The 17846-nt window shown below is 22.8% G+C and overlaps 2 protein-coding genes across 7 annotated transcripts; one reads left to right on the forward strand and one right to left on the reverse strand.

Moving 5' to 3' along the window:
- Positions 1–316: 316 nt before the first annotated feature.
- On the reverse strand, positions 317–4407 carry LOC100871766 (uncharacterized). The gene is made up of 11 exons (XM_086916425.1): positions 3868–4407; positions 3498–3737; positions 3161–3378; positions 2642–3068; positions 2287–2584; positions 1938–2220; positions 1517–1876; positions 1285–1431; positions 1112–1227; positions 899–1031; positions 317–771 (listed from the first exon to the last, which is right to left on the reverse strand). Exons 1-11 carry the CDS (start codon positions 3899–3901, stop codon positions 505–507), a joined length of 2523 nt encoding a protein of 840 aa, XP_086772551.1. The 5' UTR covers positions 3902–4407; the 3' UTR covers positions 317–504.
- A 540-nt stretch (positions 4408–4947) lies between these two features.
- On the forward strand, positions 4948–17744 carry Nc73EF (oxoglutarate dehydrogenase Nc73EF). Of its 6 annotated transcripts, XM_086916442.1 has the most exons (17): positions 4974–5036; positions 7207–7461; positions 7551–7760; positions 8945–9065; positions 10361–10463; positions 12076–12331; positions 12424–12658; positions 12729–12908; positions 13012–13192; positions 13304–13584; positions 13677–13905; positions 14002–14280; positions 14375–14553; positions 14644–15078; positions 15167–15321; positions 15657–15785; positions 15907–17744. In XM_086916442.1, the coding sequence occupies exons 4-17, from the start codon at positions 9015–9017 to the stop codon at positions 16004–16006; spliced, it is 2793 nt and encodes a 930-aa protein (XP_086772568.1). In that variant the 5' UTR covers positions 4974–5036; positions 7207–7461; positions 7551–7760; positions 8945–9014; the 3' UTR covers positions 16007–17744. The 6 variants fall into 6 exon arrangements, with proteins under 6 accessions (XP_003692817.1, XP_086772564.1, XP_012340638.1 ...); XM_003692769.4 differs by lacking the exon at positions 10361–10463 and having other exon boundaries at positions 4948–5036; XM_086916438.1 differs by lacking the exon at positions 10361–10463 and having other exon boundaries at positions 4948–5036; positions 15660–15785.
- Positions 17745–17846: the final 102 nt, after the last annotated feature.

The following is a 17846-nucleotide window of genomic DNA, read 5'->3' on the forward strand; positions in this document are numbered from 1 at the left end:
AAGATTTATATACTATAATAATTTTAATTATTCTGCAATATTTGAAAACATTTGAAAACTTATTATGTATATATGTGTAAACGATATAACTATATAAAGTAGATGCGTAAATAAATATATAAAACTATACAAATCTATTCATTATAACAAGTAGCACACAGAATTGAATAAAAGAAGTATGTGGTCTACTAAAAGTATGATTTCTATTATACAGAATAACCCTAAAATAAAATTCTTAATGTAATATAAATTATCATCATATTTTTTTAAATAATATAATGATAAATGACAAATCTTCTACTACACAACACAAATATTTACTTAAGAAAAATTATTACAAATTTTATTTGTTTTATACTTTATATATTATTATCATTTTTTGATCAAATTTTAGACCATCATTTAATATGATATTACATAAATAATCATTTCAATAAATATCATGTAACAAATTTGTTAATAATTTCAGCTTATGTATTAAATATGATCCACTAAAATACACTATTACCATGACATCAGTTTTAATTGTTTTTGGAATGTTTGAATTTGCCGTAAAAGTCCGGCTAAACGAAGTGAAGTAGGTTCCCTTGCAATAATACTATTTCCTCTTTTATGAAGAGATTTATGTTGAAAACTTGATCCATTAGGTTTAGTTGATGTAAATGGAACAGTTGTATATAATTTATCTGAACCCAATGGAATTTCAGTTGATATACAAACATAGCTATTCTTTTTTTGTAACAATCTCATTTGATGTTTCAATGCCATTACCTAAGATTAACAAGTAAAGCAATTATAATAAATTTTCAACTTGTGAATTATTAAAAATATTATAATTAGATCATAAAATATAATAATTTAAATATAATAAAATATCATAATTTAAGAATTATTTTACCTCTTTATATAAATTAACAACAGCATTTATTTCAGCTTCTTTAATACTTAATTCTTTCTCTAAATGTAATATTTCTTCTTCTAACTCTTTATCACTGTATTTTTTTGCTTTTGTTTGTAATCTTTCATATCTCCTATATAATTGATTAAAAAATATTTAATTAATACATAGATTATGTAATTTTATATTTTTGCAGAAATTAGTTTAAGTTACGTGTTCATTTCTTCAAATTGGTCATGAAGATTAATAAGAACTTCTTGTATTCCTTTTGAATCTTGAGAATGATTAACTATTGTGGTATTGGAATTGTGTTTATCACATATACTACCCTATAATTTGTTTTAAATTAATATTCTCAAACAATCTATTACTTTGCAAGATTTCACCTGATAAATTTTTGACTGTATCTCTGGATTTTCCATTTTAGAATTTACATTTTGATGAGAAGCAAACAATTTTAACATTTTATTATCTGTTGCATGTAATATCTGTGCTGTATTTAATGTATTTAATTGATTTTCTGATTTAGTATCCTGAAAATAGACATGACTTTTATATTTTGAAATAAAATATGAATTTTTTTTAGTGATATTGCTTTGAATTTTTCAATAAACAAACCTTTTTTTTATGAAGGTTTTCATATTTATTTATATCGCCATTAATTTTTTGTTGTATATTTTGATATTGTTCAAGACTTGATTTTATATTTACATTTAAATTTACATTACTTACTCCTTTCAAAAACATATTTTCATTTTCTAATAAGTGTTCACCTTTACCCATAAATAAATTTTCTTTTTGTAGATGTGCATTCATTTGAGAATTCATTTGAGAATTCATATGAGATAGTTTACTCTGTTGATCGTTTATTTGTTCTATAAGAATAGATGCAGGTTTCATACCTCTGCTAATTTTACGAATAAGAAGAGGAGTAATTCCAGTCGTAGCAGTTTGTCTTGTTTTCATTATACTTAAAACCTTTTAAATAAAGAAAAGTTATAATAATAAATACAGCTCATTTTTATATTTAATAACATACTTGTTGTATATTTAAACCTAAATTATGACTTGGGGTTACAGAAGTACCCACTACGAAAGGTATATTTCGAAAATTGAATCTACTGAAATATGATCGATTTGCTCTTTTCAATTTTGAAGCTAAAGTTGGCATTTCATAATTATGAGTAATTATTGGATTACAATATGATGCTTGTATAATTGCATGTTGACACTGATGTGAATTATATTTTTCCATAGTACATAAGGGAGTGGTTGAAACCTCCAAATTATAATTTAGATCATTAGTAATTGTATTTTTTCCTCTAAAAGTAGAAATATATATTATATTTAATGTTATCATTTATATAATCATTATTATAAGACCTTACTCTACTTTCTGTCCAGATTGATATTGTCTTTGGGAACAATTTTGAAGACCATCTATATTAGTATCACAAGTATTTGCATAATTATTACTTTCACATTTTGAATTTATAGACATGTTCTGTCGTTTATTTATAGTTGAAGATTTTAACATGTTAATATAGTTCATGTGATGTTCAAGTTTTGAATGTTTACTAGGAATAGCAGATGTGCTACCACTCTTTGCTGCAGCATTATGATAAATTTCCACTACTTCATTAGATGCTTGTTGAGACTTGAATGTATGACGATTACTTACACTATCTAAAATATATATAAAAATCAATATAAAGTTCTTAAATGAACATCTTTATATGATACTTTTTTGTTTTCGTCTTTTTGTATCCTTTTTTCCTAAAAGAACTGTTTCTCTTGTGGTTACAGTACTCCTTGAATTAGAACAATTTATTTTTCTTCTTCGTTTCTTTTTCAATGAAACAATATCATCTAGTTTACATAAAGAACCTTTCTTGCTTGATAATGCTGAAGAAATTGCTTTTTCTTTTTTCTCACTTCTTACAGAAATTTTATTTTTATCACTGGGTCTATCTTTTAAATTACCAGAAATATTCAGTTTTATATTATCTCTTATAGATGGTGATTCTTGAAGTATATAATCATTTTGATTATCCAGAATTAATTGTTCAAATGATTTGTTTGAACATTCAATATTTTCTATCAATTCTGTAGAATATTCTGTTAAATGCTTTTGATATGGGAGTTGCCAATTGTGATTGTGTTCTTCACACTGTTAATAAGATTTTTATAAATATAGTTATGAAGAACAACTTCCTTTAGAATATGTATCAAATATATTCATGATTTAAACATGATACATACTACCATGTTTTCTTTCTGAATTGGTAATAATGATTTTGATTGTATATGTATATTCTGAATATCATACGTTCGAGGTGTAATTGAAGAAACTTCAATTCCTGCTGCTTTCTGTTTATCAAAATTTTGTAGTTTTTCTTCCTCTTTATCTTGTAGATTAATTTTTGATATAATATTTACTAAACTTGATGTTATTGGTTCATCCTTGTGAATTATATTGTCTGTAACAGAATTTGTTTGTTGAACTTATTTTTATAATTTTGCAATAATAACAAAATATAAAGTAATAAAAAACATCAAATGTTAATATTTATTACATCATTTTCATTTACAAACATACATTCAATATCAGAATAATTTTCCAAAGAATTATTATAATTCATCTGTTTGGAAATTATAGTTTGATCATTATTAGAAGTCTTAATTTTAGAATCTTTCCAATTTGGACTATACAATGTCTTTTTATTTTCTTGTATTTTTGGCATATCATGATATAACATCTTCATATATTTCATATGAGATTTTAACGAATCACATCTTTCTTTTGTAGAATGCAACCATTGTTTTACATTTTTTACATCTAAATAAATAAACATCAATATAATTAGATATATTACTAATATAATATTGTTAATGTAGAATATAATAAAAAATAATATGTAGCATGCTTAAAAACATGTTGAATTATAAAATAATAAATATATAATTACCAGAGCAATATTTTTTCTTGTTATTAATATCCATATTGTTTTAAATTAATTAATATACATAATTTAATTATCAAATAACCATCATAAGTAAGATCAATATTAAAAATTTTAAATTTTTTAACGAATAAATGAAATTTGTAATAATATAAAACTAAAAGAAATCTATAAAAATTCAAGAAATAAGAAGGAAGAATTTCGTAGGTTACGCTTTTATTGTTTATCGATTACATTTTTACATATATATCTTTTGTTTCCGATATGTTCTTCTTTCATTAAAAGAAAATCGTTAACGGAAAATTTTAGTTCTTACCAGAATTTTAAAATACTTAAATTTTATTTTTTTCAATATCGATTTTCGTTTCTTCACACAATTTAAATATAATATTTTATTATAATAATATTGTTGAATTATTATTGAAAAAATTAATTACTATTAAAATATTTATATACATATAAAATTTATGAATTTTATATATTTTTATATAAAATTCATAAAACGAATAAAAATTAAAGGATTCATATTAAAAACAATCTTTGTCTAATTTCAGTCATAAAATCTATGACACTTTGTAATTTGACACAATCTTTGTAATTTTACATACATAACTTTTTTATAATATAATTAGGATTAATATAGAATTAGAATTATATAATTAATAGAAGAAAATAAAAAAAATTGAATTTATTGAAAAATAACAATTGAAGATTTTTTAATTTAAAGAGGCAAAATACCTTTTTAAAAAAATAAAAATTGATAAAAATCTTTTTTTATATTATATAAATTCTTAAATTTTGATGCATATTTTATTTTTAAAGTTAATCATTAATTATTCAATATTAAGCAAGAATCAAATTAATTATTATTTTTTTAAATAAATTGAAAGGAGAAATTAATTTTTATGATATAACAAATGACATAATAATTTACAAATATTTAAAGAAATTAATAAATTCAAAGATTAATAATAAACAAAAAAAATTATATTTAATTATATTTTGTAAAATAGATTCAAAATACATTCAAAATCAAATTATAATAATGATATGCAATATTTAGTCGTTAGGTGCGCTGAGGTCTACCTTTTAATCATATTTTAAGACGACGTAGTTCGGTCTTCTTGTGAGTTGTAAATGGTGGATAGTCTGTCATCGTGTTGCGTTAACATCAGGTATGTAAATTTGTATTTCATTTATATTTAATTTTTTAAATTATAAATTTAATGAAGAATATGAATTTTACTAATAATTGTCAATCATTCTGTGTAAAGAAAGTTAATTTTAATAATAAAAATTATTCCATCTTACAATTTTCTTTGGTGACATTTTCGATTACGTAAAATTGTTGCAGTAGTCAAAAATAGTCACCTGACTTAACAAATGCAGACAAAACAAATTCGAGAACTTTAAAAATTTAATAGTTTTATTTATATTTTCATATTATATAATAATTAAAATTAACTATTAACAATTGAATCAATAACCTATAATGCGATTGTATATGAATGAAAAATATTATTTTTTCATACATTTAGATATAAATGCAATTGTGTAATCGCTATAGCTATTTAGAATTTTATAATGAATTCTACAGAGACGTTTTCTTTAAATTTAAAATCTTAGTATTTTTATTTACTCTTTTCTTATCTGTAAAAGACGATTGACATTTAATCACGTTTTTAGAAGAAATGTCATATATTTCTTATATTATTTATAAATGAACATAATTTTTTTCAAATATTTCATAAGCCAAAAATTTATTTAAAAACAATTGATTTTTGCCGTTTATTTTTCATTACAAGTTTTTTATAAAATGATCATAAACACAAATCTGTAAACTTACAATTTTTAAATTTATTTACAGAAATTTGAAAAATAAATATATATTTATATTTGGCGATATAAATTACATAATAAAGAAAATTAAGTCAATATTTTGTCATACGCATTTATTATCGTTTTTTGTTTTATTTTACTCAAAATCCTATATAAATTTTATATATTTCTAATTGATATATATATTCATAAAATTACTCATAATACATTTCTAATGATTGATAATTTATTATCGTTTATTTATCATAATTATTATGAATATTCTTTTATTGCTTTCAATTTAAATTGTATAATATAATAATATTATTTATTAAAATATTAAAATGAATTTTAAACTAATATAAATTATGATCTAATCTAATATTTTTACTGTCATATATATTTATTTCTTGTCATATAAATTTACATAATGAAATTGAACAAAGAATTTATTATGAATTTTTATAATGTATTTTGACTTCTTTACTTGATTTTAAAATAGATGATTGTTTATTTATTTTATATTAATGATATATTATGCTGATTATGGAAATATTAAATTAATTTATGATATATTTCTTATTTATTATTAATGTTTATGATCGTATATTTATATATATATTAGTATTCTAACTTTCAAATTTATACTGAATTTTCTTTTTCATTTTTTTTTTTTAATATTATTTAATTATTATAAAGAAATTTTAATATTCATAAGATATAATTTATTATATATTTATAGTACATATTTCATTTTTTATATGTAATTATAATAAAAAAAAATTTTTTAATCTAAATATATCATTATTTTATTATTATCATTATTATCTTTTTATTTTAATGTATTAATAAAAATTTAATAATTTATATTGATATTAAATTAATATATCAATTTAATATAATTTTGATAATTATATTAAATTGATATATTAAATTATTATTTATTATCAAACAAATATTTGTTAATAATAATTAATATTGTTATCAATTTTTTTTAAATATTTATTTTCCATAATTGTACATGATACATAAATTGATTGATTTCATCATGTACTAAATTTTAAAGTTGGCAATCATATGTGATTGTGCAATTATAATTAAAAGGAAATTTAAAAATATTTTTTTATAAATAGAATAATCTTACAAAATGATTTCATAAGAAAATTACTTTTTAGGAAAATATATTAGATTATTTAAGAAAAAATATTAATTTATTTTAAATATAATATATCACTCATATTAATGCTTTTTTATTTCTGGGTAAAAAAAAGTTAAGTTTAAAGCTATTACATTCATATATAGAAAAAGAAACGAATCAAGATATGTATAGATATAATTATATGTTATTATATTAGACAATCAGATATATATTATATTTTAATTAGCATAGATAAAATTTTATATTTTAAAGTAAATTGATAAAATTTATTTATCTTTTATTTAATATTTGTCTTCTTCCTAAATATAAATAAAAGCAAATAATATAAACAAAATATAAATATTTTATAATGTTATTATTTGTTTCAGGTAAAAATGTATAAGGCAAGGACAGTATTTAGTACATTAACTCCTTTAGCACCTCGAATGTGCAAACCTGAAAGGTTTGCTTCATGGCTGGTACGAAGCCATCCTTTGACAAGAACTACACAGGTATTGATTGCCAAATCAGCCAGAAAGTATAGCAATCGGGTAGCCACAGAACCTTTTCTCAATGGAAGTTCTAGCTCTTATGTAGAAGAAATGTATAATGCATGGCTACAAGATCCTCATAGTGTACATGTGGTCAGTAATAAATTTATAAAATGTATTATTGTTATTAATATAAATATTAATATAATAATAATTTTATTTGTATTTTATTATTTTTGTAGTCTTGGGATTCATTTTTTCGTAGCAGTACTGCTGGAGCTGCACCAGGTCTTGCATATCAGGCTCCTCCTTCTCTTGCTCCAAGTCATAACCAAGTTCCATTAGGAGCATTATTACCACTTGGTGGAAGTTCTCAATTAAGTCAAATACCTATTACTGAAAAGATAATTGATGATCATCTGGCTGTTCAAGCTATTATTCGTTCTTATCAGGTATATTAATTTTATATTATGTATTTAAAAAAAAAAATAGAAATCTCAAAAATATATTTTCAAGCACTTCAAATTTCTTATATATATTACAAAAAATATGTTTATTATATATTTTTAAACAATTTCATTTATCTTATGAGATATTCAGTTTAAGTAAACATTTTGGCTTCATGTTAAAGCTTTTAGATGTCTTATTTTATTTTCTGAAATTATTGAAAAAAAATGTCTTAATATTTTGAACGTAATTCAATCATTATTTGATCTTGAAACATTGTAGCATGTGTTCTAGAAACATTGTATGTATGTTTTATGTTGAAGGGAAATTTTTACTATCATATTGCATGTGACATAAAGAGTTTCTTTTCAATTTCCATGTCCTAATTTCTTCTTTTTTTTATTTCTTAATATCATATTTTTGTTTACTAATCTAATTAATATATTAATTTTGTAAATGAAAAAAGGAGAAAAAAACAAAATTATGAAATATAGGACATAAGAAATTGATATTGAAACTGATTTATTAAGGGCTATCATGTGTTTCATGAAATAATTCATCATTTCATGCTATCATTAGAAAAATGAATATTTCAAATACTGATTAGAAATATCAGATAAGTCAAATATTGCATAATAATCTCATTCCAGATGCTTATTGCATCTATTTCCTTTAGCATGTTTTACAGTTAAATATTTCCCAGGCTATATATTAAAATGTTATAAATTGTGTCATTAATACATTATCATTGTATATCATATATAATATATCACAATTACATAATTATTAATACATAATAAAAGAAATCAATTAAAAATTAATAAAATTATAAAACAAACTCTACTATTAAAAATAGTTATTTACAATAATAGATTAAGATTAATATTTTTTTTATTAATTCAACCAAAAATTTAATATAAAGGCTACAATATTTCTAATTTTATTATTTATTTTACATATTTAAAAAATTCTAAATATAATTTTATGTGGTTTTAAAAATGTATAAATTAAAAATTTTAATGTGCTAATGTAATAATTAGTATTAAAGATAGTTAATAGTTAAGGGGTAGTTACAATTTTAATATCAATATTAAATGTATCTTTATATGGTAGTAATGTATAGTAGTAATAAATAGAAAAACTGATATACATTTTTGGGGTCGTTTTGGAATTATTTATTGGCATATAGGCTCGAGGTCACTTAGTTGCTGATCTGGACCCACTGGGTATCATGCAAACAGACCTGATACATACACATTATGCAGCCCGCAAGGGATCTCCAGAACAGGTTCTGCGACAATATATGCTTGGTAAGGCTTTTACCCAAACCTATTCCTTAAACTATTATTTCAATTTTTACGTCTATCATAAGGTAAAGGTGTGTCATTCATAATATATATATCATTTTAAATTTGGCTTTAATTTATATTTATTTGTTACCTTTGTCAAAATTCATCAAAATATTAATACTTTCATATTATTAGATACTTTCATATTATTTTTAAAACACCTTCACCAGTTATATCATATTTCACTTCATAAAAATAAACATGGTTTTTATCATACATATTAACTCCTTCTTGATTATTATATCTTTTTTTTCTCAAATATTCTAATCATTATATGACAAATATATTTTTATTTTCCATATTCTTGTGAAGTCTTCTTTAAAAAGAATTATTATATGTTATAAAATATATAATTAAAATAGTTTTTCTTATATATTTATATGTTAGAGGACAAAAATATTAATAATATAATGAAAGAATTATTACAGATATTAAATATAAATATTGAATAGAATAAGAAGGTGTTATGTGAATGTAAATCCATGATAAATTTTACTGATACTGAAAATGTTTTTCTTAAAAAAATATGGAATGTTTATTAGTTTATATTTTGTAATTAATTTAATGTATTGATAATATGTTAAGTATATAAATGAAAATATGTAAATAGTTCTTATATTATTATTCTATAATATATGTGTAATTATTTATGATATATTAAATAATGTGTACAAGAAAATTATCTAAGGTAAGAAAAATTTGGAAATCATTGCTTTGCATGCTTGCAAATGATGTTATCAGCTTTGCTTTTATATGTTTGCAATTATTATTTGGAGAATGTTTGTTTCTGGAACAATTTAACTTTATTATATTATAATTATTGATTTTTTATCTATAACAGAATTTTATTTTAATTTTTATATACTTGTTTATTTAATTATTCAAAAAATTATGAAATAACAATTAAATATTTCTAGTATATTTTTTAAGTATATAAATAACTTTAACAAGTTTAATAACAGAAAATATGTATATATATATATATAATGTTTTAATTGTTAAAATATTAACGAATATTTATTTTTATAATATGTTTGTTTTTAATTACTGTGATGTTACGTTTTTTAAAAAAAAAATTTTCTCTCTGTCTGTCTCTTTTTCTTTCTCTTTCTTTTTTCAATACATATAAATAAATATTTTAAAACATATTTAAGTAAACATCTATCACAGTAATTTATTTTAATGTATATAATGAGTTGATAAGTTTGAAAACTAAAAATTATTTGGTTCGTATGAATGTGGCGTTAAATTGACAGATTCGTGGCCATCATATCGCTAAATTGGATCCACTTGGCATCAACAGCGCTGATCTTGATGATAGACATCCACAAGAGTTGCTCTATAATCATTATTCATTCGGTAAGCCCAAATGAACGTGTCTCTGTATAAAGCAAAAATAAAAAGATACTGTGTGACGCACTTTAATTGAGGTATTTCGATACATTAAAAGAATAGTAAAAAAATGAATTATTTGGAACAATTTCATTTTATTATTTTTTTAACATTTTTATTTTAAAAATATTTATATGATGTATTATAAATTTTTTTCATTACAATATGATACTTAATGCTATTATGTTGTTTTTATTATTATTTATTATTTATTATATTATTATGAATTAATATACTATTACATTTTTTTCCTGGTCACAAAATACAGCATTATAAATATAAAAAAAGTCTTGAATTTTAATTAGACTAAATGTTAGCAAAATAAAATTATTTTTATTTAAATATATTTAGGTACAAGGCCTTATTATAATATAAATAAAAAAAATTCAATAACTTAATTATTCAGTTCAAGTCTAATGTCCACAGGAAACAGAGCACGTACTACAACTTACTCACAGGAACTACAATACAAAATAGCTGCACTTATGAAAAGTATGTAAGAATTATAATTCAAATGAAAGTCCAATTTAAAGTCTTTGTAAATTTTTAGTATCTTTGGGAAGCGCTGGTTCATTATGGAATTATATAAAAATTGGTGTTGCAAACAAATTGTAAAGGTGCTTGGGTTTTTTGTATGAATATTGTTTGAAAGACTGTTATATTTTGCTGTAAAGATATTTGTGCCAGGAATAATTTTTAAATTTTTCTTTTTTTTTGACTGGGGGAAGAATTAGAGAAAATATAATAATTAAATTACATATCATATTATTATTATATTTATAATAATTTAAAATAATAATGTAAGATATTTAATATAATGAAAAATAAGTATAATTATTTATAAATCATATTTGTAAATATGGCTTTTCAATTTTTTATTTATTTATTAAATATCTTTTATACATTCATTATTTTTCAAATTTTATATTTTTCTATATTCTTTTTTATTTTAATTTATAAATTGTGTAATCAATAATATATATATTTAAAAATTTTATAATATTATTGTAGTGTTATCATTTTGGTATTGTTGGTGATTGTTTTTACTAATAATGCTTCATTAAGGTTTACAGCTTTATATTTGAATATTTTTTTCAGTTTTCAATTTATTTTTATTTTTATAAATATTGTGGAGAAGGTTTGTTATATTTTGTTAAACCAATAATCTTGATTATTGGTTTTTTTTAAGATATAATGCATGCATATATTATGCGTCAAACTTTTTGCATATATTTACACGTAATATTATTAAAAAAACTATTTATATATTTTTAAGTTACGAAGATAGAAAAGTGCGAATATAAAAAATATTGCATTTAAGTTTCGTATTGTACAAAGTTATCTTTTTTTTATTTTTTTGCTTCATAAATTTAAAAAATTCACATTTTCAGTATCAGTGATAAAAAAAAATATATGTATATTATACTTTAATTAAAAAAGGTGCGTATTACATATAGCAAGTATTTAAAAAAAAATTTATTTGAAGTTAAATTTTTTATTGTTACAAATATGTGACACTTGTTGTTTATAGTATTCATTTTTTTTTTAAATTAATTATTTTATTATTCACATTCTACAGAGGAGTCGGATATGGATCGTATTTTCAAATTACCGTCCACCACTTTTATCGGAGGCAAAGAAAAATCATTGCCTCTTCGTGAAATCTTAAAGAGACTAGAAGCTGCTTATTGTGGTCACATTGGTGTGGAATTTATGTTTATTAACTCCTTAGAACAATGTAATTGGATCCGGCAAAAAATGGAGACACCCGGTATTATGGAAATGACAAATGATGAAAGGAGACTTATTTTGGCTAGATTAACTCGTGCAACTGGGTATATATATTAAAATATCAATATTTATATATTAAATCAGCAACAAATAATATGTTTAATCCTATTTTTTGTATTATATTTTTCTATTATAGATTTGAAGCATTTCTTGCACGTAAATGGTCATCTGAAAAAAGATTTGGTTTAGAAGGATGTGAAATTCTAATTCCTGCTATGAAGCAAGTAATTGATAAATCAACTGAATTAGGAGTTGAATCCATAGTTATGGGTATGCCTCATCGAGGTCGTTTAAATGTCCTTGCTAATGTATGCCGCAAGCCTTTAAGTCAAATATTTACTCAATTTGCTGCTCTTGAAGCAGCTGATGATGTAAGCATATATAACATATGTTATAAAATTTGATTTATTATGCATATTTTATTTATTCTTAATAATTTAGGGATCCGGTGATGTTAAATATCATTTGGGAACGTATATTGAGCGTCTAAATCGAGTAACAAATAAAAACATTCGTTTGGCTGTAGTGGCAAATCCATCACATTTGGAAGCTGTTGATCCAGTAGTGCAAGGAAAGACTCGCGCAGAACAATTCTATCGTGGTGATGGTGAAGGCAAAAAGGTGCGATATAACAATTATAATAACAATTCATATTAGTTTTTAATTTAAATAATAATTTGCATTATTAACAAAATAATATTAAATTTTTATCATTGAATTTAAGGTCATGTCTATTCTTCTGCATGGTGATGCTGCATTTTGTGGACAGGGTATCGTTTTTGAAACAATGCACTTATCAGATTTGCCTGATTACACAACTCATGGTACTATTCATATTGTGGTGAATAATCAAATTGGATTTACAACAGATCCAAGACATTCACGATCTTCTCCATACTGTACTGGTAAATATTACATATAAAAAGTAATATTTTCATATCTTAAAGTTTATTTATAAGTTAATGATTTAAATTAATAATTAAATTTCATTTAAATTATTTTTAAATTTTTAAAAGATGTTGCAAGAGTAGTGAATGCACCTATCTTCCATGTTAATTCGGATGATCCTGAGGCAGTGATGCATGTTTGCAAAGTTGCTGCAGAATGGAGAGCAACTTTTCACAAAGATGTTGTTATTGATATTGTATCATATAGACGAAATGGTCATAATGAAATTGATGAACCTATGTTTACACAACCTTTAATGTATCGCAAAATTAAAAATACTCCACCAGTTCTAGACAAATATGCTAAAACTCTTATTGATGATGGTGTTGTCACTTCTGAAGAAGTTAAGGTATTGACATAAAACATTTTAATTATTTGAGTATATGTGATGGAATTATTACGGGATATAAATAATATAATATTAATATAATATTATTGCAGGATGTTAAAGATAAATATGAAAAAATCTGTGAAGAAGCATATGTGAATGCTAAACAAGAAACGCATATTAAGTATAAAGACTGGTTGGATTCTCCATGGTCTGGTTTTTTTGAAGGAAAAGATCCTTTGAAAGTATCTCCCACTGGTATTAAAGAAGACACACTCATTCATATTGGAAAAAAATTCTCATCACCACCACCCAATGCAGCAGAATTTGTAGTTCATAAAGGTAAATATATTTTTTAATGATTTTAATATATATAGAATATATTATATATATATAGAAGTAATATTAAATAATTCAAAATATATAAATATTAAATAGGTATCGAACGTATTTTGAAATCTCGTATGGAAATGATAGAAGCTCGAACAGTTGATTGGGCTCTTGGAGAAGCTATGGCTTTTGGTTCTTTACTTAAAGAGGGCATTCATGTTAGATTGTCAGGTCAAGATGTAGAAAGAGGAACTTTTTCACATAGACATCATGTTCTTCATCATCAAACTGTAGATAAAGCTACTTATAGACCGTTATGTTATCTTTATCCAGATCAAGCTCCATATACTGTGTGCAATAGTTCTTTATCAGAGTTTGGTGTTCTTGGTAAAAATATTAAAATATTTCTTACATTGATTTTGTATATATTATATTTTGATGATATTATTAATTTTTGTATTTAAAATTTTTTAATTTTCAGGATTTGAATTAGGTTATTCTATGACAAATCCTAATGCATTAGTATGCTGGGAAGCACAATTTGGTGATTTCAATAATACAGCACAATGCATAATCGATCAATTTATTAGCAGTGGTCAAGCTAAATGGGTACGTCAATCTGGTCTTGTTATGCTACAACCTCATGGTCTGGAAGGAATGGTAAGTGCATTTTAAATATTTTTTTTTTAGATATTTATGATATATATATATATATGATAGTGAATAATTCGTTATATTATATTTTTATAGGGACCTGAGCATTCCAGTGCTCGCTTGGAACGTTTTTTACAAATGTCAGCTGATGATCCAGATTATTTTCCTCCTGAAAATGAAGAATTTGCTGTACGCCAGTTGCATGATATCAACTGGATTGTAGCTAATTGCAGTACACCAGCAAATTATTTCCATATTCTAAGAAGACAAATTGCATTGCCATTTAGAAAACCTTTGATTTTAATGACACCCAAATCATTACTTCGTCATCCAGAAGCGAAATCTAGCTTCGATCTAATGCTTGAAAATACAGAGTTTCTTAGAGTAATACCAGAAGGAGGTGTAGCTTCTGAAAATCCTAATAATGTTAAAAGAGTGCTCTTTTGTTCTGGTAAGATTTATTATGATCTAAAAAAAGCACGCGCAGAGAAAAATTTGGATGATAAAGTTGCTATTATAAGAGTTGAACAGGTAAATAATAAATAGCAATAAATATCGAATTTTAAACTTTTTGCTTCTATCGTATTAATTAAAATTATCTGAATTTTTTTATTTATAGATTTCACCTTTCCCATATGATTTAGTTAAAAAAGAAGCTGTTAAATATTCCAATGCAGACTTAGTATGGGCTCAAGAAGAACACAAAAATCAAGGTGCATGGACATATATTCAACCTAGATTCCATACAGCTCTTAATGGAACTCGTTCTGTATCGTAAGTATCAATTTTCTAAAAAAACTATATATTATAAATCACTTTTGTTTTCGTTTTAATGAATTTTTTAGTGTCATATAGTCATTTAATTGATAATTGTACATATAAATTATTAAGAAATACAATTATCATTTTTTTAAATGTTTAATACGTTTTTCACGGCTTTAGCTGTTTACATGGCTCAAGTTTTTTACTTTGTCGTTTTTAATATTATTTATAATATAAAATTTTGATATATATAAATATATCATAATAAGCAATATATTTGCACCAAGTTTGTCACTAATTTGTTTTGTACGCGTGCTTACAAAGTAAACAATTGGGCCATGTTACAGCAGCGGAAATACGTCATACGACAGTAAGGATAGCAGAGGGTGGTTTAGTGGTTGGTTTTCAACTAAACCAACAATTGTGTCCGAGCCACTATCAAAAGAATCTAATAAACCCAAACAGAGAACATTAAGGTAATGTTAATTACAGTATTTAATTAGAATATTTGTTATAATTTTATTCATTCCTTAGTGTTCATGATAATAAATATACAATATTTAACAATAATTAACTTCAATCCGTTTTTTGTTTCAGATATGTTGGTCGACCAACGGGAGCTTCACCCGCAACAGGAAGCAAAATGCAGCATCTCAAAGAATTGAAACAATTACTTGATGATTCCTTCAATCTTTAATTATTCTTCGTAGCACTATGTATAACACATTTTATTTATTTTCTTCATTATATTTGTTATATTCTTTTTGTCCTGCTCTACATCACTCTTTTAGAGATTAACATAACTTGCAATTTTCTTCATTATTGATTCATTTAGAATTATCGCACGTACGAATACTTTTTTTAATAATGACAGATTTATTATAAAATTTATCTGTATTAATTCTTTTGTTTTTTAAAAAATTTCTATTTTATATAAGTGCAATGATCGAATCAATAACTTAATATTGCAAAACATTTCTTTGCTTTGATTAAAAAAATAAAAATGATATAAATTCAATGAAAAATCTAAAAATTAATAATAAATATTTGAAGTCGATATTTAAGTTTTGTTTCTAATATAAATATTCTAATATGCAATGAGTAATTCATGAAAATATATGCATTTCATTCTTATTTAATGTTTGAATGCGATTCTGTATATTTTCTTTTTTTTTTAAATACATAACATATTTATATTAGTATGCGAGTTGAATGTTGAGCCTAGTGTATGTTTGAGTTCACAAAAATATTTTATTATGTAAATATACCAATTATACACATACACACACACATACACGCGCGCGCGTTTGTGCGACATACACACACATACATATATATAATGTAAATTATATTAGCACGAAACATTTTAGCATGTCTTACTCATTGTTCAGTTGTTAAATTTTAATTATACAATCAAATTATATTAATTAAAAATATTCGTACGTGAGAATACATTTATACTTTATTTTGTTAATATATTGATATAAAATTAATATTATGAGAAATGAAGAGAAAGAAAAGTATTATTTTTAATTTATATGTAACATTTTACGCAGAGCGTAAATATTTCTGTGGTTATGACTGTGGAGATTTAAATTAAACTTTTCAGGGTTAGTAATGTGTATTTACGGCAATTTTTTTATTCATTTATTTATGCCGTAGTAAAGAACAGCCAATTGATTTAATTCTTTATCGTTGCTCTATTTTTATAAAGAATTAAATGATTGGTAGGATCATAGATAGAATTATATGAAGAAATAGATTGTAACATTAAATTCACTTTCGTAACAAATTATGAAAATGTAAATTTATATAAATTAAAAAAGAAAAAATGTTTACGAGATTGAGTTATAATGTTACTCTTTGAAAAGTTTTGAAACATTCTCCCTTTTAAAGAGTCAACTACTAATGCTAGTGAATATAAAAAGATATATATTTTATTATTATTTTATTTTATCCAACGCGCACGTGTGCACGATATGCGTTGGTTATATAGTCTGCGAAGGCACAGTATTTATATGTATAATTCATTTCAAAAATAGAATTTATGAATGGAATATTTATTGTACCGTATCATTGATTATATTAGTATTCATTGACAATTATTATTTTAAATTCAACTATACAACTTATTATAATTATCTTTTATGTTCTATCTGTAAAAAAATAAAAAAAAATGATACACAATATTTTGTAATCCATTAATACAATATGGTCCAATCAAAATTGCGGTACTGTTATTCCAATCATCAGTTTTTGTTTTATGCATAATAAGGATGATAAATATATGCTTTAATATTAAAAAGAGAATAGATTGATAGATCAGAATTGTTGATGAAAATAAATTGAAATTTACTTATATTAATATACTGCATCGATATATTAGGATAAATATTGTAGCATCTTATTTTGAAATTAAATTATATTAGCTATTATCAAGTATTTCTAAATAATTATTTCCCTTTTTAATAATATTCAATATTTTTGTTCAATATTGATTATTATTTAAATGTAAATATAAAAGATATGAGGAAGTA

The sequence above is a fragment of the Apis florea genome, unplaced genomic scaffold (assembly GCF_048593485.1).
Source record: "Apis florea isolate Af1SG1 unplaced genomic scaffold, ASM4859348v1 contig_3802_pilon, whole genome shotgun sequence".
NCBI lineage: Eukaryota > Metazoa > Arthropoda > Insecta > Hymenoptera > Apidae > Apis > Apis florea.

Bases quoted from the DNA above. Each gene is read 5' to 3' on its own strand.
- LOC100871766 (XM_086916425.1), bottom strand. From the start codon at position 3,901: ATGGATATTAATAACAAGAAAAAATATTGCTCTG. The intron at 2,221-2,286 runs GTAAGGTCTTAT...TTCTACTTTTAG, and splicing joins CAATCTGGACAGAAAGTAGA to AGGAAAAAATACAATTACTA. The intron at 1,877-1,937 runs GTATGTTATTAA...TTTATTTAAAAG, and splicing joins TAGGTTTAAATATACAACAA to GTTTTAAGTATAATGAAAAC.
- Nc73EF (XM_003692769.4), top strand. From the start codon at position 7,213: ATGTATAAGGCAAGGACAGTATTTAGTACATTAACTCCTTTAGCACCT. The intron at 12,909-13,011 runs GTGCGATATAAC...ATTGAATTTAAG, and splicing joins GTGATGGTGAAGGCAAAAAG to GTCATGTCTATTCTTCTGCA. The intron at 15,786-15,906 runs GTAATGTTAATT...TTTTTGTTTCAG, and splicing joins CCCAAACAGAGAACATTAAG to ATATGTTGGTCGACCAACGG.